Source organism: Lemur catta, chromosome 9 (assembly GCF_020740605.2).
Source record: "Lemur catta isolate mLemCat1 chromosome 9, mLemCat1.pri, whole genome shotgun sequence".
Taxonomy (NCBI): Eukaryota; Metazoa; Chordata; class Mammalia; order Primates; family Lemuridae; genus Lemur; species Lemur catta.
The window spans coordinates 76707135-76734978 of record NC_059136.1 but is presented as its reverse complement, the minus strand read 5'-3'; the positions used below and the strand labels follow the sequence as shown (position 1 = coordinate 76734978).

Below are 27844 nucleotides of genomic sequence, written 5' to 3'. Positions count from 1 at the left end.
TTAAGACTTGAGACAAATCAATGCTCAAGCTAATTCTATACCAGTTTAAGAGTTTTTAAAAAATAATATATTGTTATTGTAATTTTACCTGTGTAATAATCAGTTGAAAGTAAATAGCCTTGATTATCCTACGGCTAACTGTAACTCCATGTGAATTATTTCTAACTTTTCTATATCAAAGTCCAATATATTTTATTTTGTACTTTGGTTTATTGTCAAAGCACAAAAATTGAGAATTGGTATAAAAATAAGTGCTATTATTTTGGTGAAGTAATTTAAACAGTCCAAATATTTTTCCTATTACTGTTATGTAGCAAAAGGTACATTTGTAAGCTTTTAAACGAAAAATGCAAAGAAAAGGAGTGATCTATACAGAATTATCTTGATACGTATTGCTATATTATTACTATGTTACATACCTCAATGTTTCATAAAACTATCAATATATTTGCTGATAATGTAAGTTCTGAATCAAAGGCTAGAGAAAGAGACCTGTATACAGTGTTTTTCATATTGTCCTTAGTTGTCCCAGGCCTCACTTCTGAACTGCCTTAAGCAATTTTTATGTTCTGCACATAAGCAGCCAACTGTGAAGGGGTGTGACAACTGAGGACTGAACCCCTTAAAAATCAGCATAAGAGAAAAGGATAAAATCACAACTGAGGCATGAGATCTTAAGGTTTAAAACAGTGTTTGTCAGATTATGACATTATGTCACCTCTGAAAATAAATACACACTCATCCCATAGTCTCCTAAATCTTTATCTTTAGAGTCCAACCTTTGTCTAGGAAGTCGCAAAATGAAGGATCATTCTTAGTCATCTGATAAAAGGTGTCCATTATTCTTGACATTAAAAATTTAATGCTATGATTTAAAAAACATAATACATTAACATTTACATAATATATTTAGAATGGTGTGGTTTCCAGTGATTAGAATTTAGTCATGCCTGGAAAGGAACAGAAGACAGTGGCTGAAAGCACATGCCTTACAAAGGATACCTAAATGGTACACTTAGGATGACCAATATTAATGACTTAAACATATTTTCCCTTAGAGGAAACAATTTTAGTTTCTAAAGAGCATTCACTTCTGACATTTCAATCCCTGATTTCAGTGGCTGCAGACTGTGTACCTCTGTGCCACACTTAGGACAAGCGAAGTACATGTCAAATAAGAAACTACTCTTAACACAGTAGTAACAGAAGATATGCTGGCATCCTATGGTGTGAGGCATGGTGGGCCATTCTCCACATAGAGCACATTCTTTGCCACTGGTGGCTAATGTATCATCACTATTAGGAGCACCAGTGAGAGGGATACACCATGAAGATAACTTGGCTTTCAACTTCTGGATATTGATAAGTGGTAAGAGAAAAATCAGAAACTCAGCAAAACCATGCCAGAGAAGTTCCCTATTCATATACTCAAAGCCAACTTCACGTATATTTTGAGGCTTACAAAATACAGAACGAATGCCTAGGAGACGTTCTGTCAAAGTTGCAAACTTTCCTCTTTGAAGGAAAATCAAAAAATTAATCAAATCACCTAATTTCAAAAGTCCAACCACAAAATTCACACACTGCTTGACTTTCCCAAATGATGCTAAACGATGGTTTCGAAACAAATCATAGCATCGCTCTTCTAACCACCTCCCACCAATTGTACAAACAGCATACCAGATCTTTTGATTTTTACTCGGTGGCTGATATCTCAGGTTAGAGGAAAAATCGTTTTTGTACCGAATATTCAAAACTGACTGTCCCACAGTGGCATTTTTGGAGTAGATGGTGAATCTCCACAAGAAAAGCCACAAGAATGCTTTCACCTCTGGTTCAAAGCAGGTTAATAGGCCTGGCTTAAATCCATGAAAGCACTGAGTAAACTGGGACCAAACCAGCTGCTCCAGGGCCTTATTTAGTTCAAGTGCATCCAACTGACTTATTCTTAGCACTCTGTTTGTACTCTTCGTATTGTCTTTTCTGGGAGCCATGTCTTCTCTGAAGGTTTCTAGGAAAAAATACAATTAAGGAATATCATCAAACAGTTGCAATCTTTGTACTACCTCCTCAACTTACACTGTGAAAATTGTGATACACAGATTACACAGGACACATAAGAAAATGGGCCTTTCAGTAGTCTGTAAATAGTACAGTGAACAACTGCTTCTTACTTGGAACTTCTTTCTCTCTCTCCTCTTTTTCCTTCCTTTCTCCCCCCACTTTTTCTTTTCTATTTGTTTTTCTTTTTTTATTCTTGGCCCTCCTCATAAAAGGAATAACAACTAAACAAATAAACATTAAAAAACACGCAAATCCCCATTACCCTATTTCCACAAAAATACTATTAAGTAACATTCCTTGATCAAATATTCTAGCAAGGAGATATTAAAATCCTGAAGCTAACAGTAATGAGGCCGAATAATAACATGACTAATGGAGAAATATATGAACCTAATAAATATAATGAACAATATAGAACATTGCAGTAGATGGTTAAGTCAAGACCTCAGTTTAATTTCCAGCACTTCTATTGACTCCAAAGGTATATTTTTCAACAAGTCACTTAATCTTTCTCAAATAAATTTTATATTTATAAAGGAAGTTACAAAGAAAAATAAATGAACAATATACATTTATTATTCTATCACACTATTGCAGAAAATAAATACTACTAAATATTAGCATGAAGCAACAAGAATGCAGAAATGCCATCATTAAGCTACTAAAAATGTACATATCATACAGTACTCCAGGAAAAAAAAACTATGATATAAAAATTTGTCCTACAATAATTTCATAAATATACTAAGGAAGCAAACAGCTGCTTAAGGAAAAAATTTTAAATGAAACATAACAAGCTGATTAATGGTTAGCTAGGTATGACCAATATACATTTATTAAATGCTTATTATATGCAAGGTCATGCAGTTAAAGCACCCAGTCATTGCTATAGTTGACTATACAGACCAGTTTAGATACTTTAACTGTTATTAATGAACAGGCAAAGCCAACCTATGGCCAAATATCGTGCTTAAATTTTTGTTTCTAAAATGGGCCTTCTGTATGATCTCAGTTATATGTGGAATCTAAAAAAGTTGAACTCACAGAAGCAGGGACTACAACAGTGGTTGCTATGGGATGTGGATGTAGTAGAAGTAGAGAGATATTAGTCAAAGGGTACAAATTTCAGGTATAAGTTCTGGGGAGCTAATGTATAGCATGGTGAGTACAGTTAACTTTTTATTTGGAATTTGCTAACAGAGTAGATCTTAGGTGTCCTGACCCCTCCACTAGCCGCTCCCCCGACCACACACATACAGGGTAAGTAACTATGGGTGGTGATCAATGTGTTAGTTAATTTGGTTGTGGCAGTCATTTCACCATGTATACATAATGGGCCCTCAAAACCACACCAAGTTTGATCATCATCTCTAGACCTTCGAAAGGCACAACACACTAACAGAGCGAGGCATGGATCCTGCTCACTGCCACCAGCTGGCCAGGTGATCTTGGCAAGTCCTTTCACCTGATCTCTACCTTGGCTCTTCACTTACAAAACAAAGAGCTAGAGAGAAAATGACCTTCAAATTTCTTTCAAATTCTATTACTTCAAGATTTTTACTAAAAAGATGTTAAACGTAATGTGCTACAAGGTAAAAGGACTGAAAAGTGCATCCTAAAATAAACTTGTACTTCTTGAAATTGGGAATATCTTTTGAAAATAGAAGATGTTTTCAAGAGGGAAGTTTTAAAATTACCCATGGATCCTAGATGACTCAGTGGCAGAGGGCTACATGTTCATCACTTTCAAGTAGAGGAAATGAAAATGCCCACGGAGTCAGGTTATTTACTACTATTTTCCTCTCAAACCAAATATATGACGGGAATGCTTCTCACCCATAAATGTCAGCCACCTTCTGGGGAGATCTTACCTTTTTCCCCCTTCCTGCTGCTTCCCTAAGACTTGACGGTCTACGGCTATGGCAGTGGGAATTTTTACTGCAAGTTCTGTGAAATCTTTGCCTCATATTTGTCAGGAGCTACAGAAAAGAAAGAAGAGGGTTAGAAAGAAAGTTCCCTTTTCTCACTACTAATCTAATCCATTGCCAAGGACTGTTGTTTCTTTGTTCAAAATATTTTTCTACTTCATTTACCACTCTCTATCCCCCCACAAGTCTCTTCCTAAATTCTGGCTGCTCTCCTTTCTCCCCAAGACTGTATCTAATTGGTCTATCTACCTTTTGCCTCCTTCAGTGCATCCCCACACTGCAGTCATTCTAAAACACAAACCTCCCCAAACCTATTCCCAGCTTGCTTTCCTTCTTAAAACATCATTATTTAGTCATAAAGTGCCACCTTCTTTTGTTCACCAGTGGACTTTACTATCTGTTCCCTTAGCATGAAACATCATGTTCTCATTCTTTAACTGAAAAACTCATACTAAATTTTTAAATACTGGCTCAGACAACACTTCCTCCTGACTCTCCAAATTTGGTTAGCTGTCCCTCTTCTAGTTGTTCCCTGAGCATTCTATGTTTTTCTGAGTTGCTCTCTATGTACTGTATATAAACTACTTTTTAATTGTCTATTTCCTCCACTAGAGGATAAGCACTGTTGTAAAGATCATTTGAGTCTTATTACTGTTGACTCATAGCAACTATCGCAGTTTCTGGTACACAGAAGGCATTCCACAAGTACTAAATGAATGGATAAATGAACAGGATGAAAGTGTGAGATGTGTGAAGGTTAGAAAATTTAAATTCCCATCCATTAACTTGTAAAACTATTTCAAATTACCATATCCAGAATACTGAGTGTTACTTATTTCAACATGTTTGTTGTGCATCTGTTATTTACCAATCAATGTGTTAGAGCCAGGGATATAATGGTACAAGAGACACAGTCTCAACACTTGTGGAGCCTATAATCTACTGGGGAAGAAGGGGGAGGAAAGTAAGGGTGTGCTATATGAAATAAATGGGCAATTGCAATAAGATGTGATAAGTGATATGCAAGGGGAAATTCAGGGCACTGTGCTTACAAGTATGCTTCACAAGGTCAGAGAAGGCTTCCAGGGAGAGGCACTATTCTAAGCAGCCACCTGATGGATTAGCAGTGTTATCCTGATAAAGAAAGGTAAAAATATTCCAAGTTGAGGGAGGTAGCATGTGCCAAGGGCTGGAGGTGCCCAGACAAGAAATAAGGCTAGAAAGGAAAGCAGGAAACAGATCACAAAGGCCCTAAAAGGCAAGTTGAGGAAGCTATGTTTTATCAAGAAGGGAATGGGGAGCCACTTAACAGTTGTAAACAAAGAACTAATCAGATTTGCATTTTAGACTGCTTGTTCTGGCCATCCCGAGTTAGAGGCTGAGAGAAAGACTGGAGGAATAGACACCAGTTAAGAGGTTGTTAAAATGATCTAGTGAGATTAGAAAAGTATCAGTGGGCACGGAGAGAAAAAGGTATCTTTGAAAGCTACGAGGTGGTAGAATTGATATTACTTGATGAGAAATAAGGCTAGAATAACTGACTTAAGTAATAGAGTGATAGTGATATAGTTCTCTGAAACAGGAAATACATGAGGCAATATAGGTTTGAAGAAAAAAAAATACATGTAATTTTAGAGATTTGAGGCTCCTATGAGACATCTAAGTGGAAAAGTTCAGTAGGCAGTTATATGAACATGGGAGAGAAAATGTGGGAGAGATGTTAGAAGTCTGATGCCCCTCTAATAAGACTTATTAATCTGTTTTAAATACACTTTATCTACTTAAATGCTAAAATCAGGAAGGCAGTAATTTAAACAAGATAGGTAGATCCTGTCTATAACACATTCAACTTTCTTTGTAACAACATAATCTTATTCTCATAGTTTTCTATTGATAGATACATAGATATATGTATCTTTATCATAGATAAGATACATATCATACATATATCTATGTATCTTTAGGGTTTCAATCATTCTATGCTGTGGTCTTCAGCATCACAGTCCTGTGGTCTCACTGTTCCTCTAACCTTAGCAGTTTTCAAACTGAAGAGTTTATCAGAATCACTTAAAAACACAGGCATACCTCAGAGGTATTGCGGATTAGGTTCCACATCATTGCAATAAAGTAAATGTTGTAACAAAGTGAGTCACACAAATATTGCTCCCAGTGCATAAGAAAATTATGTTTATATTATACTGTAGTACATTAAGTGTGCAACAGCATTATGTCTAAAAATGTACATACTTGAATTAAAAATACTTTATTGCTAAAAATGCTAATGATCACATGAGCCTTCAGTGAGTAATCTTTTTGCTGGTGGAGAGTCTTGACTCAATGTTGATGGCCACTGACTCATCAGGGTCATGGTTGCTGAAGGCTGGGGTAGCTGTGGCAATTTCTTAAAATAAGACAATGAGGTCTGCCACATTCATTGACTACTCCTCTCATAAAAGATTTTTCTGTAGCATATGATGCTGCTGGATAGCATTTTACCCACAGAACTACTTTCAAAATTGAGAGTCAATCCTCTCAAACCCTGCCACTACTTTAACAACTAAGTTTATGTAATATTCTAAATCAGTTGTTGTGATTTCAACAATTATCACAGCATCTTTACCAGGAGAAGATTTCATCTTAAGAAACCACTTTACTTGCTCATCCACAAGCAATCTTCATCTATTCAAGTTTTACCATGATATTGTAGCAATTCAGTCAAATCTTCAAGGTCCACTTTTAATTCCATTAATAGTTCTCTTGTTATTTCTACCATGTCTGCAGTTAGTTCTTCCACTGAAGTTCTGAATACCTCAAAGTCATCTATGAGGGCTAGAATCAACTTCTCCCAAAAATCTGTTCGTGTTGATATTTTGACCTGTTCCTATGGATCACCAATATTCTTAATGTCATCTAGAATGGTGAATCCTTATGCTAGCAGGCATGAAAACATGGATCTCTTTGTAAATCTCAATCTGAGCTCTTGGTTGACTAGATATATTGTCAATGAGCAGTAATATTTTGAAAGGAATCTTTTTTTTTCTGAGATCTCAACAATGGGCTTAAAATATTCAGTAAATCATTCTGTAAACATATGTGCTGACATCTAGGCTTTGTTTTTCCCTTTGTAAAGCAAAGGCAGAGTATATTTAGCACAATTCTTAAGGGCTCTAGGATGTTCTGAATGGTAAATGACCACTGGCTTCAACCTAAAGACACCAGCTGTATTAGCCCCTAACAGGAGAGTCAGCTTGTTCCTTGAAACTTTGAACCCAGGCATTTACTTCTTCTGTTTCACTATGAAAGCCCTAGATGGCATCTTTTTCCAATAGAAGGCTCTTTTGTCTACACTGACAAACTGTTATTTAGTTTATCAATTATCTTAGCTAGAGCTTCTGAATAACCCACTGCAGCTTCTACATTAGCACTTACTGTTTCACCTTGCACTTATACATTACAGAGATGGCTTCTTTCCTTAAACCTTACAAAGCAACCTCTGCTAACTTCAAACATTTCTTCTGGAGTTTCTTCGTCTCTCTCTGCCTTCACGGAATTGAAGAGTATTAAGGGCTTGCTCTGTATTAGGCCTTGGCTTAAGGGAATCCTGTGGCTAGTAGTTTGATCTTCTATCCAGACTACTAAAACTTTCTACACATGAGCAACAGGCTGTTTTCACTTTCTTATCATTCATGTGTTCACTGGAGTAACAATTTTCTTCAAGAACTTTTCCTTTGCATTCACAATCTGGCTCTCTGTTTGGCACAAGAGGTCTAGCTTTTGGCCTATCTTGGCTTTGAACATACCTTCCTAAGCTTAATCATTTCCAGATTCTGATTTAAAGTGAGAGATGTGTGAGTCTTCCTTTCACTTGAATACTTTCAGAGGCCACTGTAGAGTTATTAATTGGCCTAATTTCAATATTGTTGTTTCTCAGGAATAGGGAGGCCCAAGGAGAGGAAGAGAGACAAGAGAATGGCCGGTTGGTGGAGCAGTCAGAATACAAACAATATGTACTGATTAAGTTTGCTGTCTTATATGGGTGCAGTTTTTCGCACTCCAAAACAGTTGCAATACTAACATGAAAGATCACTACACACAGATTATCATTAAAAATATAATAATAATAATAAAAAAAGTTTAAAATACTGCAAGAATTACCAAAATGTCACACAGAGACATGAAGTGAGCACACACTCTTGGAAAAATTGTACTGATAGAATTGTTTGACTCATGGTTGAAATAAACCTTCAATTTGTTAAAAACAAATAAACAAACAAACAAAAACAGTATTTGTGAAGCTCAATAAAGGGAAGCACAATAAAATAAGGTGTGCCTATACTTATCAGGTTGCTGGGCCTAATCTCCAGAATCTGATTCAGTAGGTATGGAGTGGGACCCAAAAACGTACATTTCTAACAAACTCCCTAATGATGTTGAAAACTACTAGGCCACTCTACTGCAAAGCAAAAGTCATCATTTATTTTTGCATATCACCCATATAGCTCGATGCTACATGCCAGCCCTGCAAACCATTTCTGGTTAGTTCTCATCCCTATATCTACAGAGGCTATTACAAATCTTTCACTGACTCGAGGTTTGTCTTTCATTTATTAAGTAGTCTTTGTGAAATTTGAGACCATTCATTCATTCCACAAATTCTATGAGTATCAGTATATTCTAGCCATACTAGGTGCTTGACATGCAGAGAAGACATGTCCTGGCTCTCATTTAAGAATTCCAACCAAAGTCTAGAAAAAGAGGCAGGCAAATAAACAGACAACCAGGACAATAACAAGGGTGTATAGATAGTATTGAAAGTTCTCAAATGCAACACATAAAATTTTAAAACTATCTCAACAGAAAAGAATTTCAAATTTTCACACACACAAATCAATGAATAAGATTTTTTCTGCAGTTAACAGATTTTTTCTAATTAACTTAACCATTTATGTAATTTAAAAAAAATCCCTAAAACATTAAACCTCAAATCTACCCCGAATCTGCAAAATTATTTTCCCACACTTACCAAATCACCTTTTTCTTACTTCATTATTACCCCTGGGATAAAGTACAAAGTTCTTAGACCTAATCTAGCCCAAGCCTGTCTCCGTCTCTGCAACTGTATAACCCACTATTCCCTAATGAATCCTTTAATTACAGACCATCTTTCAGTCCTGCCTCTGTGCCTTTTCTCATGTACCTAAAACACTTGCTTACCAGCTATTTCCACTGCCCTAAGCTATCTGCCTTCACATTCCAACTCTACTTCAACATTCTCTCTGAAAACTTAACTATTCCCAGTTCCCACTGAGTATTACCATTTTTAACCCTAACAGTTAACTGTCTGTGCCACTGGAGCCCTCAATCATGTGTGCTATAATTCCAGTCACGTAAGTACACTTTCTTTTCCTAACTTCAATATAAGCCAGTAGAGGGAAAAGGGAAAGTGCTTACACTTATTTCTCAAAGACCTGCCACATACAAAATGACTTTGATACCTAACTTAGTTTTCCTCAGGCCAAGTTCTACCATCACTCCGGATGTGTGGGAATATGGTATATGTAACTCTTCTACTGTTATAGTATCTCCAACTCTGCATCTTCCACAGATTTCATATGCTGTCGTCAGCAAAATAAGGGAAACTCTCTGATTGTCAAATTGCTTTTGAAAAGCTCTAACCATACTGGATACCAATGTAAAGCCAACACTATCAATATCCTTCCTATTCCTTCCCCTAGTATTGGACTGGATGAATTGTTATTTTTTTAGTTGAGTACCAGATAAAATATTTGGCTTGCCTTAGAGGTTCAGTTATGCCAATATATGTATCTTTAAATACTAGAGTCACAACAGTTCCAGATTGTGGCTAATGAATCTTACTAATTTTATAGTTCTAGAATTTATCACAAAGATAGGCTCATAGTAGCTACTAAATAAATGTTTGTAGAACTTACATGCAATGCATTGGTACTAGCTGAATATCATGTGAGAGCATTTAGATGAACTGGATAGTGAGAAAGGGTATGCATCATATAATGAAATTTTGGTCAACAACAGACCGCACATCCGATGGTGGTCCCTTAAGATTATAATGGTACTGAAAAATTCCTATTACTGAGTGACTTTGTATCCCTTGTAATGTCGTGCAATTAATTTTTAATAAATTTAAGGTAGCCTAAGTGTACAGTGCTTAAGTCTGTGTACAGTAAAGGCCTCCACATTCACTCATCACTCACTCTGACTCATGCAGAGCAACTTCCAGTCTTGCGAGCTCCACTGATGGCAAGTGCCCTATACAGGTGTACAATTTTAAACCTTTTATGCCATATTTTTACTGTACCTTTTCTATGTTTAGATATATTTAGATCACAAATACCATTGTGTTACAGTTGCCCACAATATCAAGTACAGGAACATGTTGTACAGGTTTGTAGCCTAGGAGCAACAGGCTATACCATATGGCCTAGGTGTGTAGTAAGTTATACCATCTAGGTTTGTTTAAGTACACTCTGATGTTCACACAAGGACAAAAATCACCTAACTATGCTATTCTCAGAATGCATACATGACTGTATCTTTTCCTCAAGTTCCTTAGTGATATTTAGTGAGAAACGGTCAGAGAGAGTGGTTTCTCAGAATGATCAGCTATTTCAAATCCCCATCTAGAGGAATCAGACTTGAAAACATTTTGTAAAAATAGGAATTTTTAATGACTGCCAGAAAAGGAGACTTAACACAGTCTTTAACCGATCCAATATTTAACAATACTTATTATCAAAAATTCTCTCTTATTCCTTCTGTTATAGTTTAATATTTTTTTCTTTTCTCTTTTTCTCCCCAGGCCTGGCCTCAGTGTAGATTAGGAACAGCTGGGCTTGCTCTCCTCCATACATAATACTCTTTAATAGACCAAAAGACTACAATTAAACTGCTCTTCAGCCTTTGCTCCTCCAGATGAATAATTTGTTTCTCCATTTTTTTGTTTTAGGCTTTATTTTCCAACATTTTAATCATTTTTGTGATTTCTTTTAGTTGTAAACATAGAACAGACACTGTCCACTACACATCATAGTTATTAAAGTGGAATACCTCTCCTATGTTCTACATTCTTCTTCAGGCAACTGTGACAGAGTGGAAAAAGCAGACTTAAAATCAAACAGGCCTGGGCTCAAGTTCCGGCTCTGTCACTTACCTGCTATGTCATCTTAAAAAATTCATTAGCCTCAGACTCTTCTTCTAAAACCTGGAAATAACAGCTACCTCACAAAGTTGTTGAGATTAAACCAGATATTGTTATGAAAGTGGTTTGGAAACTGTAAAGTATTATTATTACATTATTGCTGCTTTGGCTAGGGATATGCATAAAAAGAAAAAGACTCCAAGTTGATTTTGGCAAATTTCATTTCAAAAGACTGAAATCTTCATTATTACTCATACTAATGCCTCAATCAACCTGTATCAAAAGGAATTTTTTCCAGGAAATACTGACTACACCATTAATTGTGGCAGTTAAAAGGTGAACATGATGTTATCATTATGTGTGCATGTGGGAGGGGCTCCGTAGGAGAGGGCAGAGGCAAGGCTGAGTGGAACTCACTGTACCCTTAACTTGTATCACGTCAGAAAGGAGATGATACAGCGGGGATTCTGAGAGAATGGAGATGGGTTCCAGCATGACCTGCCCCCGTGATTATTTAACCCCTAACAGCTTGGTTGTGCCTGTTATCTTTTGAAGTAAAGAAACTTTAGGAATGCACACTGATAATATCTGACTCGAGGGTGCTTTGCTGCACAGGGCACAGTACAGGAAGTCTAAGACAGGCATTCAAACTTGGGTTCACCACCAGCAAACTACATTTAGTTCCTCCTCTTCCCCACTCCCAACTTCTCCTCCTGGCAGGTACAATTATTCTAGAATACTGGCCTTAGAGAAGGGTAGACTAGGAGTAGAAGAAACTGATGAAATCAAAATAACCAGAAGTTCAATTAGTCAGTTAAGGAACATTCTCCCCTCCACTGCAGTACAGTAAGATTGTTATGATAGGTATGAAGCACAGAAAAATGTCATAAATGCCTTTAAATCACATGAAACTATTCTCAATACAAAGTAAGCAGTTTGTGTTTTAGTGAATTCTAATTCTCTGACAAATAGTTACTCAATGTAACCAATATTTATTGAGAATGCCTACCAAATACCAGGCATTCTTCTAGGTACCAGGAATTCAACTGAAATATTTAACTGTCAGTTAACGTCCTTTTATTCAAGTGTATTTAAAGAAATAGGGTGTTACCGTAATCAGGACTGGCCATTGATGTATGGAAGCACAGAACAGATCCCAAAATGTGAAAACACTATAAGGGATCACAATACTTCCCAGGCAGAAAAGAGGATAACAGTATTTAGGGCAAGGGAACAGGTTGTGCAAAAAGTACAGAAATGTGCAAGCTCCTGGCCATGGTCTACCTGGGACACTATGGGGATGCATTTCAGCATCCTTGGTTATTAAACCCCCATCAGTGTGTTTGCATCTGTTATCTGGAAACAGACAGACAAGCCATCTGCTGCGGCTAGAGCAGAGCAGGCTTGCAGGAGAGACTGGTTGAAGCGGCAACACTGTAAAAAGAACCTGTGTTAAGGAAATTGTGTTGATTCTGTAGGCATGAATAATCACTGAAGAGAAGACATATAACAATACATACATTTTAAAAGATTAATCTGATGGCCGAGTTCAATAAAACTGAAGAGAAGGAAAACTGCCATTTTGGGAGACCAGTTAGGATTCCTCCAACAATTCAGGGGCCTAACTAAGATGCTAACAACGTTCCGGAAAATTCAAAGTAATTTAACTTATTAAGAACTGTGGAAATCAAAAGGGAGATTATATTATCCTCACATTTTCTGATAAAAAATCCCCAATGCTTTTTGGTAAACCAGTACTTTCCTAACTTCTGTTAAACTTAATTGCCAATACCCATGCCCAACAATTGGTCAGTATATTTCTACTTTACTTTCAAGAATTTAAGTAAGCTTTAACAATCTCTGTATTATTAGTTCTTACAGATTAGTATTTAGTTTCATAAATGTAGGCTCAATTTGGAATAGTTAAAAAAACACAAGCTAATGTTCTTTAAAAAAAAAGTTGGGATTGTTTTGAATTGAAACAAACACCACTAAATTTAATTCAAATTGATTTTTCCAAAATGCCAAAAACGGACAATGCTGCTTTTTCCTATTCTACCTTTTAATACATAATCCTACCACCCCTCACTTCCCAAACTCTACTAACTTTAAGATTCTAAAAGGCTAACCCGGGGGAAACATTTATTGGCCATACAAAGAGACATATAAAAATAAGTAATTAAAAATACAACTGGCACTAAATAATCTTAGTGTTTAGTGAAGGATTCTACTAGGTTAAAGACATGTGAAAAAGACGCTTAAGGCAAAATCAAGACCAGATAAAAAGTATAACATCTACTAGGGTTACTGTGATTAACTTGTCACATAAATATGTTTAAGACAAAATGATCTCGCACTAAAAACTATTAAAAAGGTCTCCTGCTGACATTTTATCACTAAACATGTCACACTGCTTTTCTTTCACAGAAAAAAAAAAAACCCTGAAAATTCATTTACTAAGAGCAGCAACATATAACCTTATCCCTTAAATAACTCATGCTTTCCTTTTGTTTTTCATTCCCCAAAATAAAACCTTTGTCACCTATATCACGTTCCAAAACCAAAACAAATGACTGTATCTCACTGAGGAAGGAGGAATTTTTCAGGATGTACTTTAGAGCTTTTATTGAGTATAGTACAAATTATGAATGAATATATTTTCTTTAAAAACATGTTATTGACAGAAATCTATCAATAATAATGTGGGTATTGTCAAGGCTTGTCAATATTAATGTAATTATGATTAAGGGGATAACATGGATTTTAGCTATAATACCAAGTAACATCTCCTCCATCGCTGCTATCAATATACACATTATTATTGACCTGTTCCGAGACTCTCAGTACTAGATGTATTACCATTAGGCATATTTGTCAATGCACACTGCCTACAAAAATTCTACATTTAAATTTACAGTCCTGTAAACTTTGTCAGCAGAAACATGTGATTCCCAAGTAATCTCTAAGCAAGCACATTCACTTACACACTCCCTGCCAGCCTATCCTTTTTCAGCTCCATAAAAATCAACTAATTTTTAGAATGACAATGTCACTGCCACATTAAGTGTTCTAATAATCAAAGTGAATCAGACCATATATTTATTTTTTCCCTTTTTAAAAATGTTAAACTAACATTTCATGTTATGAGGTTATATGAATAAAATTCTATGACTGAAGATCTTAAGTTTTGAACCTACATCCTACTATTTTAATTCCTTTGTGTAGTCGGATAGATTTACTGTCCATTGTATTGAAATCAATACTAATAAATGGGACATGCACCACAGATGGATTTAACAGGACACCGATTCCCAGAACACATTTCAAACATGGGCAAAAGAGAAAAAGCTATGGCTGAAACCTATTAGAACGCTGTGACCTCTGGCACCATGAATAGGCCTAGAATCAACAATTGTAAGTTCAAATCCCACTTCTGCCACAGACTTGCTAAGTGACTTGTCACTACTCTTTTATTCCTCTCTTTCATCATATATAAAATAAGTTTCAATAGTTTAAAGACATCTCATGTGATAAATCCCAATCATACCCATTTGGGTATGTCCAAAATATAGGAAATTTTAAAATTGTGTTATGGACACTAGACTTCTGAATTATTCTTAACTTCAATGGAATCCTCATCAAAATCCAAATAGGATTTTTCTTTTTGGGGTGCTAGTGGGTACATGACAAAACATTTCTAAAATACATCTGAAAGATAAACTTCAAAGTAGGACAAATTTCTTAAAAAGATGAACAGTGATAAGTAACTCGTCCTAGCAAAAAGGGATTTTTTTTTTTTTTTCATTTCAAGAGAGGAGGGGCCAGGTACAGTTCATGCCTGTAATCCTAGCACTCTGGGAGGCTGAGGCAGGTGGATTGCTTGAGCTCCAGAGTTCAAGACCAGCCTAAGCAAGAGCGAGACCCTAAAAGTAGAAAAATTAGCTGGGTGTTCTGGTGTGTACCTGTAGTCCTAGCTACTTGGGAGGCTGAGGCAAGAGGATCCCTTGAGTCCAATAGTTTGAGGTTGCAGTGAGCTAAGATGACACCATAGTACTCTATCCAGGACAATAAAGCAAGACTCACTCTCAAAAAAAAAGAAAAAAAAAAAAAAGAGGAGAGAATTCAACATAAATCAAATACAACAATTTCAAGACTATACTTATTCTTACACAATTAATTGAGTGCCTTACTAATCTCATTTACAGTATATTTACTCAGATATCTAAAACTAACACAAAATACTTTCCTTAAATCTTAAAAAATAATTTCCAATACCTTAACCTAGCTTTACAAATATATTTTTAAGAGAACAGTATAGCACTCATACTTTTTTTTTCTTTAGAAAGCTGACACCTCTGAATCTTCAAGAGAGAAGGCATATTGTGAAAATAAAGAGACGTTTGAGTGAATACTGGGAAAAGAAGTTACACTGCCTTTAATTATTTCTGTAGCCCAGGTTCACTAACAGACTATGAGACTCCAAACAATTCATTTTACCTAACTATACTCTTCACTGGCTAACATTTCTTTTTTTTTTTTTTTTAAAGCAAATGTAAAATGTCAACCTCAACTAGAATCCTTATAGGAACCATTTTAGGAAACCTTGAATGGAGCAGGAAAAAAATAAGTAACAGCTATTTCTAACTACAGAAATGGTAATATTGCGCATGAGTTTGGAAAAGGCTGCTAGAGAACACATGAAACAGAGACAGTTTTCATAGAGAGTAATACGGAAACATTAAGGAAGACAAATCCAAGGAATTTCTTAGTCTACAACCATAGTAAATACATACTACTTACCAGTTATTGAGTGCTCACCAGTAACTATTATAGCTAATTGCCATGTACAAAACTAAATATCAGATCATTTTCAATCCTTACAATATTAATAGTTTTTTTTTTTTATTATTATTCCTGTTCTAAAACAAAGAAACTGGGGCACAGAGAGATTAGCTGACTCGTATAAAATCACATGGCTTGAAGTGGCAGAGCCATGCCCTGAACTTGTGTCCTATACTGATAAGATGGTGATGGGCCTAAAAATTAAACATAAACACTTTAGGATGGTACCACAGGACATGCAGATGGAGCTATTTTTAACAGGCTAAGTACTAAGAGTACAGGCATAAACTTTAGCAAAAATTCAAATCCAGGGATGAACAAGCAAGAGCCACATGAAAACATACGAAGCAACTAGATCTTTAAATACTCTATAAATTTAGAAAAGGGCTTTAGAATCTAGTTGCTTAAGAAGAGAATTCAAAATGACTTGAAAATTATTGGAACACACAATTTCGTATTTTATGGCACAAGAGAATGTGCTAATTTCCCCAAAGGAACAAAGAGGCATTAGCAATGGAATAGGAGGAAATACCATGTGCTACATATTACATGCAAGGCACTATATATTTTCTTTACCTTTTTTAAATCTCATTTAATCCTCACAACACAGTAAGTACAGTATTATCATCTCCATTTTAAGAAGACAAAAATTAAGGCTTGAGAAAATTAATGACCTAACTAAGCTGGCAATTAGTAAATTTCTGGTAAGAAAAATTGCAGAACACACAAAATAAAGTTAGTAGAATGGATATTTGGTAAATTTGGATACAGTTTAATCCTGCAGAACTCAAGATAAATGTTTATCCCCTTCAAGATCATTCAGAAGACCAGACTGCCAGTCAAGTTCTCAGGACTGCAGATGGGAAAAGAAATTAAAGGCATGTAGTAAAGTTGCTCTTGTGGCCTGGGATGCATCTCATCTACATTCCCTCTCCCTGTCTCTATACATGTGGTTAAAGGACAATCCAAAGGGACTGTATGTTAAATCTGAACAAACAGAATATGTGGGTGAAAAGATGAAGTGTGAACATTCATTTATTATGATCACATATTACATATAAGGTAGAGGCAATGCCAACTCATCCATCTAACACTAAAAGGGAGTGGTTAGGCATGATCAAAACAGAGTTACTCTAGAGTGCTCAACTTTTGTTCAAATAGTAAGAAGAAAGAAAACTCGTGTGGAATTTTATCTCACTTTACTGACAGGCAGGTAAGAAGGGAGAGCTCTGATAAAAAGAAAATATATTGAATAGAGTAAAAAGCAATATAGAAAAGTGTATTTTTGTTGTATTCATGGAAATATGTTCGGAAGAAGATTAATAATAGCCCACACTGGGAAGGGCAGAGGATACTAGATATCCTCCTCCTGGTCTCCACTTCCACGGAAAGAAACCACAGGGCTTAGCTTAAAAGAGCAGTGCGAAGATTATAGACAAGGGCCAAATGGTGCAATTCAGGGCTTTTCTCCGGATATTTCCTGTACATTCCAAAGGATTGGAAGAAGGACAGGGAATATTTGGAAACCGCTCTCACTTCACAAGAAAGAAATAAAGGTAAAATTCAATTTGCTTCTAAGCTGTCCAACCTAGATCATCATGAGGAAAAAAATGAAGTGACTCAGAGTAAAACTTTTGGCCAGAAATAAAGATTGTGCATATGCATACATTTTCTTTGTGCTATAAGAACCTGCACACGTGGATGGTGTGCAAAAGGGAAAGAAACTTTAAAATTACTTGATGCTGTGAGGAAAACATGGGGCTAGGACTCAGAACTTTACTAGCAACGTGGAAATGGGCAAGCCAGCTAATATCTTTAAGGTTCAGCTACTGAATATGTAAAACGGAAAGTACTTGCCCTCCTCATGGCAAGGATTATTACGAACATTAAATATAAGCAAACCTTTTATGGCTAAAATAAAAGGATACGGAGAAGAGAGCAAAATAACAAATTATGATTCTGATCATAAACAAAAAATAAATTTCAAACTTGTATCAATAAAACAAATAAGATTAAATATAGACATGTTTTGTAACTTTCAGAATAAATTAACTGTGAATATAACTTTAAAAATCTGTAATAATCATATAAATGCATATTAAATATAAATAATCATTCTAAGGAACAGAATTTTAATGCTAGAAGGAAAGGAAGATCTAGTCTAAGATATGAACTTAAATCTTAACAGGAACCCTGCTATTCAAGCAGAACACATAAATAGCTGGTCTCCTTAGAACACAGCAGAGAGTCAGCTTGTTTTGTCTCTCCCCTGCAGGGCTCCAGAAAATTTCTACAAGTTCTTCTCTGGAACAGTTTTAAAACTACAGATTGAGTGCTACCACTAATTCCTAAAAATGAGGAGAATAAGGCCAAGGAGATAAGTTGGTCAAAATAAAACCAGAGTCAGGACTAGAACCCAACTCTCTTGATTTAGTCTAGTCTCAGATGTTCTGCTACTTTTCTTAATTTAAGAAAAAAGATTTTGTAAATAATTCTCTCTTTCAAATCTCTTTTTCCCTTAAGATCATTCAACTCTAATCCTTCTGGATACATGTAATTGATAATACGGGCAAGATCAGAGAAGTTAAAAGAAAAAACGAGAAAAAGAAAAGTCAGCCACCCCATCATTCTGTTCAGCTTAAATGGTAACACAGGAGAAGTTGTTTAGACTACAAACCGTGGTGTGCAGGGAGCCTCAGTGTCCTTAATTGCTTGCAACTAAATTTAAGGGGCACCACAGAATACATAAAGTGTTAGAATAGAATTGAACGTTCAACAATTTGTCTCATTTTGTGCAAAGGCCTTTCACTAAATGTTGGATGTTTGGAAAACGGTACTTAATAAACAAACACACGATTTTTAAGGACCCAGAAGAAAAATGTTAATGATTCTCACGTTCTCAGATTTCTTATCCGAAGTCAATGTGGAACACAATTAACTTATCACAACCAATTTTTAAGGAAAAAACTCCGTATCTCTTCCCCCATAAGAAAACCAAAGAGCTTTTAAATGAATGCGCGTTCCATAACGTTGGAAACTTAGGCATACTGAATATTTTTTGGACCGAATACAGCACTTTACGTGAACTTTCAAATATTAAGTAAAGCCTGGATCCCGAATGATTCCTAATACAGCCGTTTATAAGGGGTAAATCACTTCATGACCGCAAAGTGCGAGAAAATAAATTCAGTTTGTCTTCAGAGAGTCCCTGCGTGGAATGCAGAGCAAATCTAGCTGTGTGTTCGTTAATTTTCAATGGCGCTATCCGAAGACTATTTTTAGGAGTTTAAGCTTGCCTCCTTGCCTTTCCCGAGAAAGAGACTTTGATCTGCCTCTCCCAGGAAGGCGAGAAGCCAACAGACAGGGAAACTCGAGCAAAGGCCGACAATCACAAGGTCATGGAACTCCACGACCTCCCGGCCACAAGCAAGACCTCACGTTTGCACTCGGCTCTTGAGGGCAGACACTGACCTTAGGAGTCTGCGAAACGCCCACGCTCCACGTAACTTTTTCTGAAACATTCCCTGGAAAGCTTGGCTTTTCCTAGCAGAAGCCGAGCTACCCGGCTTTCCGGAACTCGCGGGCTTCCGGAGCGACGCAGGACCCGGAAGTGGCTGAAAAAAACTGGGGAAATTTCACCAACGAGAACTACGCTTTAGCGCTCTGCGGAAGGCCCGGGAGGGCCCAGCAACAGCGAACGCCCACGAGCCGAAGGACCGAAGGGCCGAAGAGCCGAAGAGGACACCCTCGCGCGGTGATTGGTCGGCTGGCCGCTCGGAGGAAATCCGTCTCTGATTGGCAGGAGAGTCACGAACCGGTCAGCCCTGGGTCAGGGGCCGCTAGAGGAGAGGCTGCGGTGTCAAGGGGCCGAGGGGAAGCGGGGGCTCTCGAGGGGCAGGGCTTTTTCTACCGGAGCACGCCACAGTGGGCTGCCGGACAAGCGCCGCCGGGTGGCAGTGGGACGTCTCCGCACCTCTGGGGCTCCTCGTTCGCCTTCTGGGGAAGGCCGGCTGCAGGATGGCCTGGTGGGGAGGGAGCCCTCGGGCGGGACGGCGGCGTGGAGCCTGGGGCCGCTGTGCGGGGCGTGGAGACTTGCCTCCGCCAGGGCCAGCGTGCGCTGGTGCAAAGCCTACTGACCTCTGCATGCTCCGGAAGGCGGGTAGCTGGTCCAGTCAGTCGTCCGCCCTGCAAAGCCGCCTCCCAGAGGCCCCGTAGAGCTGGCTAGATGCGCTCTCACCTTCCAGGCAGCGCGCGCCTGGCCGCAGGCTTCCCGCCCCAGAGGCGCGTCGAGTCTTCCCGGTAACTCTTCGGAACGCGGGCGGCCAGGTCGCCCACTCCTGCGGAATGGAGTCAGAATTTCCGGGAAGAGCGCCCCCCAGGCAATTGAGAATGGCCACTGTCTTCTCACTGTGTGGTGTGAATACCAATGTCTGTCCAGCGGGTTGGTTTTCAGGTCTGAATGAAGTCAGGTAGTTCAAGACTCCTGAACATAGTAGGTTTTAAAGTTTTTAGTTCTTGCCTCCACTCTAGACTCCACCACCCCACCACCCCATCCCCGTGCCAAGAACACTTCGTCCTACAGCAGCTCTATTGTTAGATTTTGGAAAGCTTATCCTGTGGAAGTATGAGAGAATTTTTTTGCCTTGTATTTTTATTACAGAAATTGCCTTGTGGAACAGAGTTGTTAAGCTCATAATATGAAACATTATGGTTAATATAAAAGAAAATTTATTGATGAATTCTAATACTGTCCAAAGTCGTTTTTACGTTAAAGATGTACAGTTTAACATGCACCTGGAATGTTTCCTTCTGTACGTTAAAGAGATCTTGGGAAAAAATGGACCTAAGGAGGAGCAGAAGGATGTTATCTTTTTTTTTTTTTTTTTTTTTTTCAGACAGGATCTCGCTCTGTTGCCCGGGCTAGAGCGCAGTGGCGTCAGTCTAGCTCACAGCAACCTCAAACTCCTGGGCTCAAGCAACCCTCCTGCCTCAGCCTCCTGAGTAGCTGGGACTACAGGCATGTGCCACCATGCCCGGCTAATTTTTTCTATATATTTTTAGTTGTCCAGCTAATTTCTTTCTATTTTTTTTTTTTTTTAGTAGAGACGGGGTCTCGCTCTTGCTCAGGCTGGTCTCGGACTCCTGACCTTGAGACCTTTAGCAATCCTCCTGCCTCAGCCTCCCAGAGTGCTAGGATTACAGGCGTGAGCCACCACACCTGTTCCACACTCACTATTGAATGGAAAACACAAGGAATGCTAAATTGATAAATGCTAAACACAAGGAACACCCAGCAGAGGATGTTATCTTGTTTAGTGAAAGAAAATCCTTCCCACCATGTGAAGCAACAGCACAAAGGATATAGAGTAGGAGCTACAAATTGATAGGGCATGTAATTCTCGTAGGAACAGGAGGAGATTTTTCTAGAGCTGTATCTGTCCAATAAAGTAGCCACCGGCCATTTGAAATGTAGCTAGTCTTGAATTGAGGTCTGCTCTAAATGTAAAACATGCACCAGATTTCTAAGGCATGGTATGAAAAAAAAGAATAAAATATTTCATTGATTTTATATCGATTACATGTTTAAATGAGAATGTTTTGGAAAATTTAAAATTACGTGTTGTTCCCATTATAGTTCCATTGGATACTGCTGTTCTAGAGAGTAAGAAAATCTCTGAAGAGCAAAACTTTCATTTAGCAATTGTGAAAGAAGGCAGCCATCTTGCGCTTCTCAGGTAACCTACAGACGTAGTGTGCTTCACTTAATTTTTATGGGAGGGGGAAAAAGGACCCCCCCCCCAAAAAAAGACCAATGTAGAGGACATTTTCAGAAAGCAAGTTCTAACTTGTGGAGCCTTATGTCTGTCACATGAACATCACAGTATTGAAAATAATAAAGGTACCAAGTTATCAAGAAATATGAATTATGTTTGACAAACCTGATTGAGAATACAGGGAAACAGTTGTAACATTTAAGATTCTGTCAAATATGTTTAAAATAAATTCTGTATTTTAATGATCAATTTCTAGATACAGTATGCTTCTTTGGTTTTCCAGTGATCTAGTGAGTTGAGGTTTCAGGGAAGTTTTATTTCCAGTTTTTTTTTAATACTTGCTTTACAATATATTTATTTTTCATTCATTTATTTAACAAAAGCTTGCTGGGGGTCAGGAGTATTGCTAGGCAGTGTTGATAAAACGTGAAGACAGAAGACAGACATGGCCCTTGCTTTCTGGGAGCTAATGCGTATCAAGTCAGAGACAGTGAGTAAGTAGATATTAATAATAAGCAAGGCAAGTGTATTTTGCCTTTCAGTAAATGCTTACCTCTGTAAATTCAACACACTGGGTGTTTTAAATCTAGAATTTATATATTCCTGCTGACATGTTAAAAGTCTTTGTTAGGACTTAGCTGTGGGCTTAAGAAATATTAACAAAAAAATCAGTTAATTCATTCATAACTATGAGAACCTAAAGGAGAAAAATTAAAATCAAATATTTCTTTACTTTTAAACATAAAGAAAAGATGAAAAAAAATTTATAGTAGCATTTTATATCCTCTTTTAGCCTTTTAGCAATTTTTAGTTTCTAAGAATTTAATAATAGAAATGTAAAGAAGACATTGATTTATGCCCCTAATATAGTTTAAAATTGCTGACTTTACGAAGTTAAATTTATTTGAGTGTATTACATAGTACTTAAATCAATATATTTGAGTCTTTTAGGAAAAAGTTAAACATAGGTCTTATGTTATTTTACTACTGCTGCTGTAACAAATTATCACCAAGGTAGCAGCTCAAAACACCAATTTATTATCTTACAGTCTGTAGGTCATAAGTCCAACATGGGTCTCAACAGTCTAAAATCAAGGTGTCCACAGGCCTGTGTTCCTTTCCGGAAGCTTAAGGGAAGAATCTGGTTTTTTGTCCATTCAGGTTTTTGGCCAAATTATACAATGCTGTTACAGAATTGACGTCTCTGTTTTCTTGCTGGCTGTTAGCTGAGGGATGTTCCCAGCTTCTAGAGGCCACCCATGTTTCTTGGTTGTGGCCCTCTTCCTCCACCTTCAAAACCAGCAATGGTGGATCGAGACCCTCTCATCCTTCTAATCTCTCCTTCCTCTTCTTCCGTTGTTCTGTCTCCAAGTATAGCCTTTTAAGAACTTATTTGATTAGGTTGAATCAGTCTATCTCAAGGTCCATATTTTAATTACATCTGCAAAGTTCCAAGGATTAGGGCATGGACATCTTTAGGAGCCCTTATTCTGCCTACCACAGGTCTCAGTTGGGGCCATGCAGTATATTCAGTATTTCTTACCAGTATTCTCAATACTGTATGTTTGAATAATATGACTGTTGCTAATGACAGATAAATTTTATTGAATGTTCCAGGCACTATTCTGAGCCCTTTTACTGCATTCACACGTTAAACTTCAGAACTACCCCTAGAGCAAATACTATTACTCCCACTTACAGATAGGATACAGAAAGCAGAGTAACTTACAGCCATTACATGGTGCAGTGAGGTTTGGAACCTAGATGGTCTGGTTCCAGAGCCTGTGCATGCTCTGAACCTCAACTTAATAAAGATAATTTCTGAATATATGAATTTACTAAACACATGTTAGTGATGTAATGGCTATGAATTTAGGATCTGGCATCACATCACATTGTCTGGATTCAAATTCTGCCCAGTAGTTACTGGGTGACTCTGGACAAGTTACTTTACTCCATCAATAATAAACTGAACTAATATTATTAACACTTGAGGATTAAATGCATACTATATGTAAGATTCTTAGAATAGTGCTCCCAAACAGTCATGCAGCACTTAACAAAAGAGATGGATTCTGAGAAATGCATTAGATGATTTCACTATTATGTGAACATCACAGAGTGTACTTACACAAACCTAAATTTTGCGTAGGCTCTACTACACATCTATCTAGGCTATATAGTAGAGCCTATTGCTCCTAGGCTATAAACCTGTACAGCATGTTACTGTACTGAATAGTGTAGGCAATGGTAACACAATGGTATTTGTGTATCTAAACATGTCTAAACAGAAAAGGTGCAGTAAAAATGCAATATTTTAAACTTATGGGACCACCACTGAATACACAGTTCATCATTGTGTTGGTATGTGGTACATAACTGTAGTAAGCTATTGCTAGGTATAATTATTGGTGACAATTCAACTTTTAAAAACAGTATTTATTATAAAGGGAAATGTTTCCTTTAGTTATATTCACATTCTGTTTGGGAAATAAAAACTAAAAGTTTAAATTTAGACTTTTATTTTTTTTTTGAGACAGAGTCTCACTCTGTTACCCAGGCTAGAGTGAGTGCCGTGGCGTCAGCCTAGCTCACAGCAACCTCAAACTCCTGGGCTCAAACAATCCTACTGCCTCAGCCTCCCGAGTAGCTGGGACTACAGGCATGTGCCACCATGCCCGGCTAATTTTTTCTATATATATTTTTTAGTTGTCCAGATAATTTATTTCTATCTTTAGTAGAGATGGGGTCTCATTCAGGCTGGTCTCGAACTCCTGACCTCGAGCAATCCACCCGCCTCGGCCTCCCAGAGTGCTAGGATTACAGGCGTGAGCCACTGCGCCCAGCCTAGACTTTCCTTTTAATACACCACCAAATGCTATCTTCTTTCTCAGCCTCTGATTTCTCCTCACTCCAGTCTAGCCTCTATCTTTCTAGCAGTGAGTGTTAACCTTCAGTGTTATTTGATCATGCACTTTAAAAACTTTTTCAGGACTCTAGTTGTCCCAACTTAATGTCCAAACTTTCTAGAAAGGCACCAGGACTTTTGACACACTCCAAATATTCTCTCCTGCCATCCCTCTGCCTACTATTTACACAGCCATCAATTCAAACATCTCATTGTTCTCATTTGCTGTTATTATTCCTTGAGGGAGGCCCATGTATATTTGCGAAGGGCAGTGGCATGTCCTGGGTCCCTGGCTATCATGTCTTCAATTACCACTCCAAAACTCTCCCTCTCTTCTATTAATAATAATCTTTGCTGCCATTCCCTTAATTCAATCCCTTGTTATCCCTGCACTTTGAGTCATCTCGTAACAAATTGTTGGCCTCCAGCCTAACTGCCCTTCAGGCTTGTTCTCTTCCCTGCTTGTTAGAATGATCTTTCTTTCTTTCTTTTTTTTTCTGAAACAGAGTCTCACTCTGTCACCCTGGGTAGAGTGCAATGATGTCATTGTAGCTCACAGCAACCTCAAACTCCTGGACTCAAGCAATTCGCTTGCCTCAGCCTCCTCAGTAGCTGGGACTGCAGATGCGCATGCGACACCCCCAGCTAATTTTTCTATTTTTAGTAGAGATGGTGTCTCACTCTTGTTCAGGCTGGTCTTGAACTCCTGAGCTCAAGCAATTCTCCCAGCTTGGCCTCCCAGATTGTTAAGATTACAGGCGTGAGCCACTGCACCCAGCCTAGAATGATCTTTCTAAGACACAAAACTCCACATGCACTCTCCTTCAAACCTTTCAAACCAACCTCTGCCAGTTCCTGAGTAATAATATTATTGCTTTTCTGTGCTTCTTGGCACCAGTTACATGCTTCTACTGTAGCATTTAAGGTATCCCGCAATTGTTTATTTAAATACTTGTCTTCCCTTCTAAATCATGAGGTCATTGAAAATAGGGTCATAAGAGATGGTTTTGTTTGAATGAATTTATATTATATTGTTTTGTCATAATAAAAATTATTACATTATTTTGTCAATATCTATCTGTTGTCACTAATCTGTGAACTCTTTAAGGGGAGGCTCATTGTTGTATTTATTTCTCCTTTCCTCTGTGCCTATGGCATGGGAGGTACTTGGTAAATAATTGTTGAAGGAATGAATTGGGAAAAATAATCCAGAATATATACAATTTTCTAGTCCCCTTAAGTCTAAAAAATGGCAAGCAATTTATTGTGGATATATATGATTATTATATATAATTCAGTTATGATTTTAGAAGGAGCATAACTGGTGGTTAAAAGCATGGACTCTGGAGCCAGAGTGCCTGAGTTTGAATTCTGGCTCTACCACTCACAAACTATGCATTCTTGGGAAAGCTCATTAACCCTGTGTCTGTTCTTTTTCCATAGAAGAGGGATGATAATAGTAAGGTAACAGAACTAAGTGAGTAATATTTATAAAATGTCTATAGCTTTAGACAGTATAACAGGGTTTACCACATAGTAAATGTTCTACAAGCATTTGTTAAATAAAAATGTAATAGTTTATATCCTCATTGCTTTTGATGATACGTAATGATCTTGTAATACAATGATTAAAAAAATAGCCCTTGGTTTTGTAATGGTGTTTTTGAACTATAGATTTTGTACTCTACATGATTTTTAATATCTTACATTATACAATGATCATATGTATTCCTTAAATATTTAGAGAGTGCTTGTGTGTGATCCCTGTCATGAGAAACTTATATATCTTATCTGTTTATTATTTTTCTATTGTTATTGTAACAAATTACCACAAACTTAATTGCTTAAAACAACATTAATTTATTTTCTTATTGTTCCATAGGTCAGAAGTCCAATGTTGATCTCGCCAGCCTAAGATCAAGTTATCAGCAGGGCTGTGTTCTTTTCTGGAGACTCTAGGTTAGAGTCTATTTTCTTGCCTTTTCCATCTTCTAGAGGCTATCTGCAGTCATTTGCTCGTGGCCCCCTTCTCCATCTTCAAAGCCAGCAATGTTGCATTTCTCTAATCATTCTGCTATAGTCACATGTCCTTCTCTGACTATAGCCAAGAATTGTTCTCTGCTTTTAAAGATTCTTGTGATAAGATTCGGCCCACTGGATGGTTCATGTCAATCTACCCATTACAAGGTCCTTAATTACATCTGGAAAGTCGCTTTTGCCATGTAAAGTTATTTATTCACAAGTTCTGGGGGTTGGTGTATGGAAGTCTTTGCGGGACCATTATTCTGCCTGCCCCACTCCTGCAATGTAAATAAGTCACTACTGAAAGGTACATAGGTTATACCTTCTGAAAATGAAGGTAATATTAGCTAAATCATTAACAATAGTATCAGTATCATTTATTCCTCCCATGGTTGATGAGAGCCAAGTCTGCTTAGCAGAGTGCTAAAGTACTGCAAGCCTCGCTGACGAATGTCTTTGTCTCCAAAGACTTTTATTCTAGGAAGGAGGGGAGAATAAACTCATATTTGTTCAATGTCTGCTATGGGCAAGGTACTCTACAATAAGCTTCAGATACAGTAATCTCCTTTAATTTCTACAATAGCTTTATGAGGTGTGGTGGGCAGCCTTCTAAGATGACCCTCAATGATGATCCCTACCACATAGTATTCATCACATCCTTGCATAATCTCCACCTTTGAATGTGAACTTGACCTAGTGACTCTTCCAATGAAGACAGTCTGTATACATACATAATGAGTGCGATGCGCACCATCTAGGGGATGGACACGTTTGAAGCTCTGACTGGGGGGGTGGGTAAGGGAAATATACGTAACCTAAACTTTTGTACCCCCACAATATGCTGAAATAATAATAAAAAAAGAAAAAATAGTAATAGGAGACCATTTCTGAGGTTAGGTTCCAAAAAACTCTGACCTTTTTCTTGCTTATACTCTCTCTCTTGCCTTATTACTTGCTTACGTTGGTGAAGCAAGCTGCAGTGTGGCAAATTGCCGTAGAGAGAGGTACATGTCAAAAAACTGAGGATGGAGTCTGGCTAACATCCAGAAGGGAACAGAGGCCCATAAACCAACAGCTAACAGCTTGTGAGGAACTGAATCCTGCCACAACCAGAGCGTGAATTCTGAAG

At 37.6% G+C, this 27844-nt stretch overlaps 1 protein-coding gene and 1 long non-coding RNA gene across 2 annotated transcripts; one reads left to right on the top strand and one right to left on the bottom strand.

Moving 5' to 3' along the window:
* Positions 1-743: 743 nt before the first annotated feature.
* On the bottom strand, positions 744-19758 carry PEX2 (peroxisomal biogenesis factor 2). Its single transcript, XM_045560832.1, has 3 exons — positions 19483-19758; positions 3936-4043; positions 744-2011 (listed from the first exon to the last, which is right to left on the bottom strand). The coding sequence occupies exon 3, from the start codon at positions 1992-1994 to the stop codon at positions 1077-1079; it is 918 nt and encodes a 305-aa protein (XP_045416788.1). The 5' UTR covers positions 1995-2011; positions 3936-4043; positions 19483-19758; the 3' UTR covers positions 744-1076.
* On the top strand, positions 19710-27844 carry LOC123644620. Its single transcript, XR_006737190.1, has 4 exons — positions 19710-19828; positions 21647-21746; positions 26576-26652; positions 27686-27844. It is a non-coding gene; the product is annotated as an uncharacterized LOC123644620 (long non-coding RNA).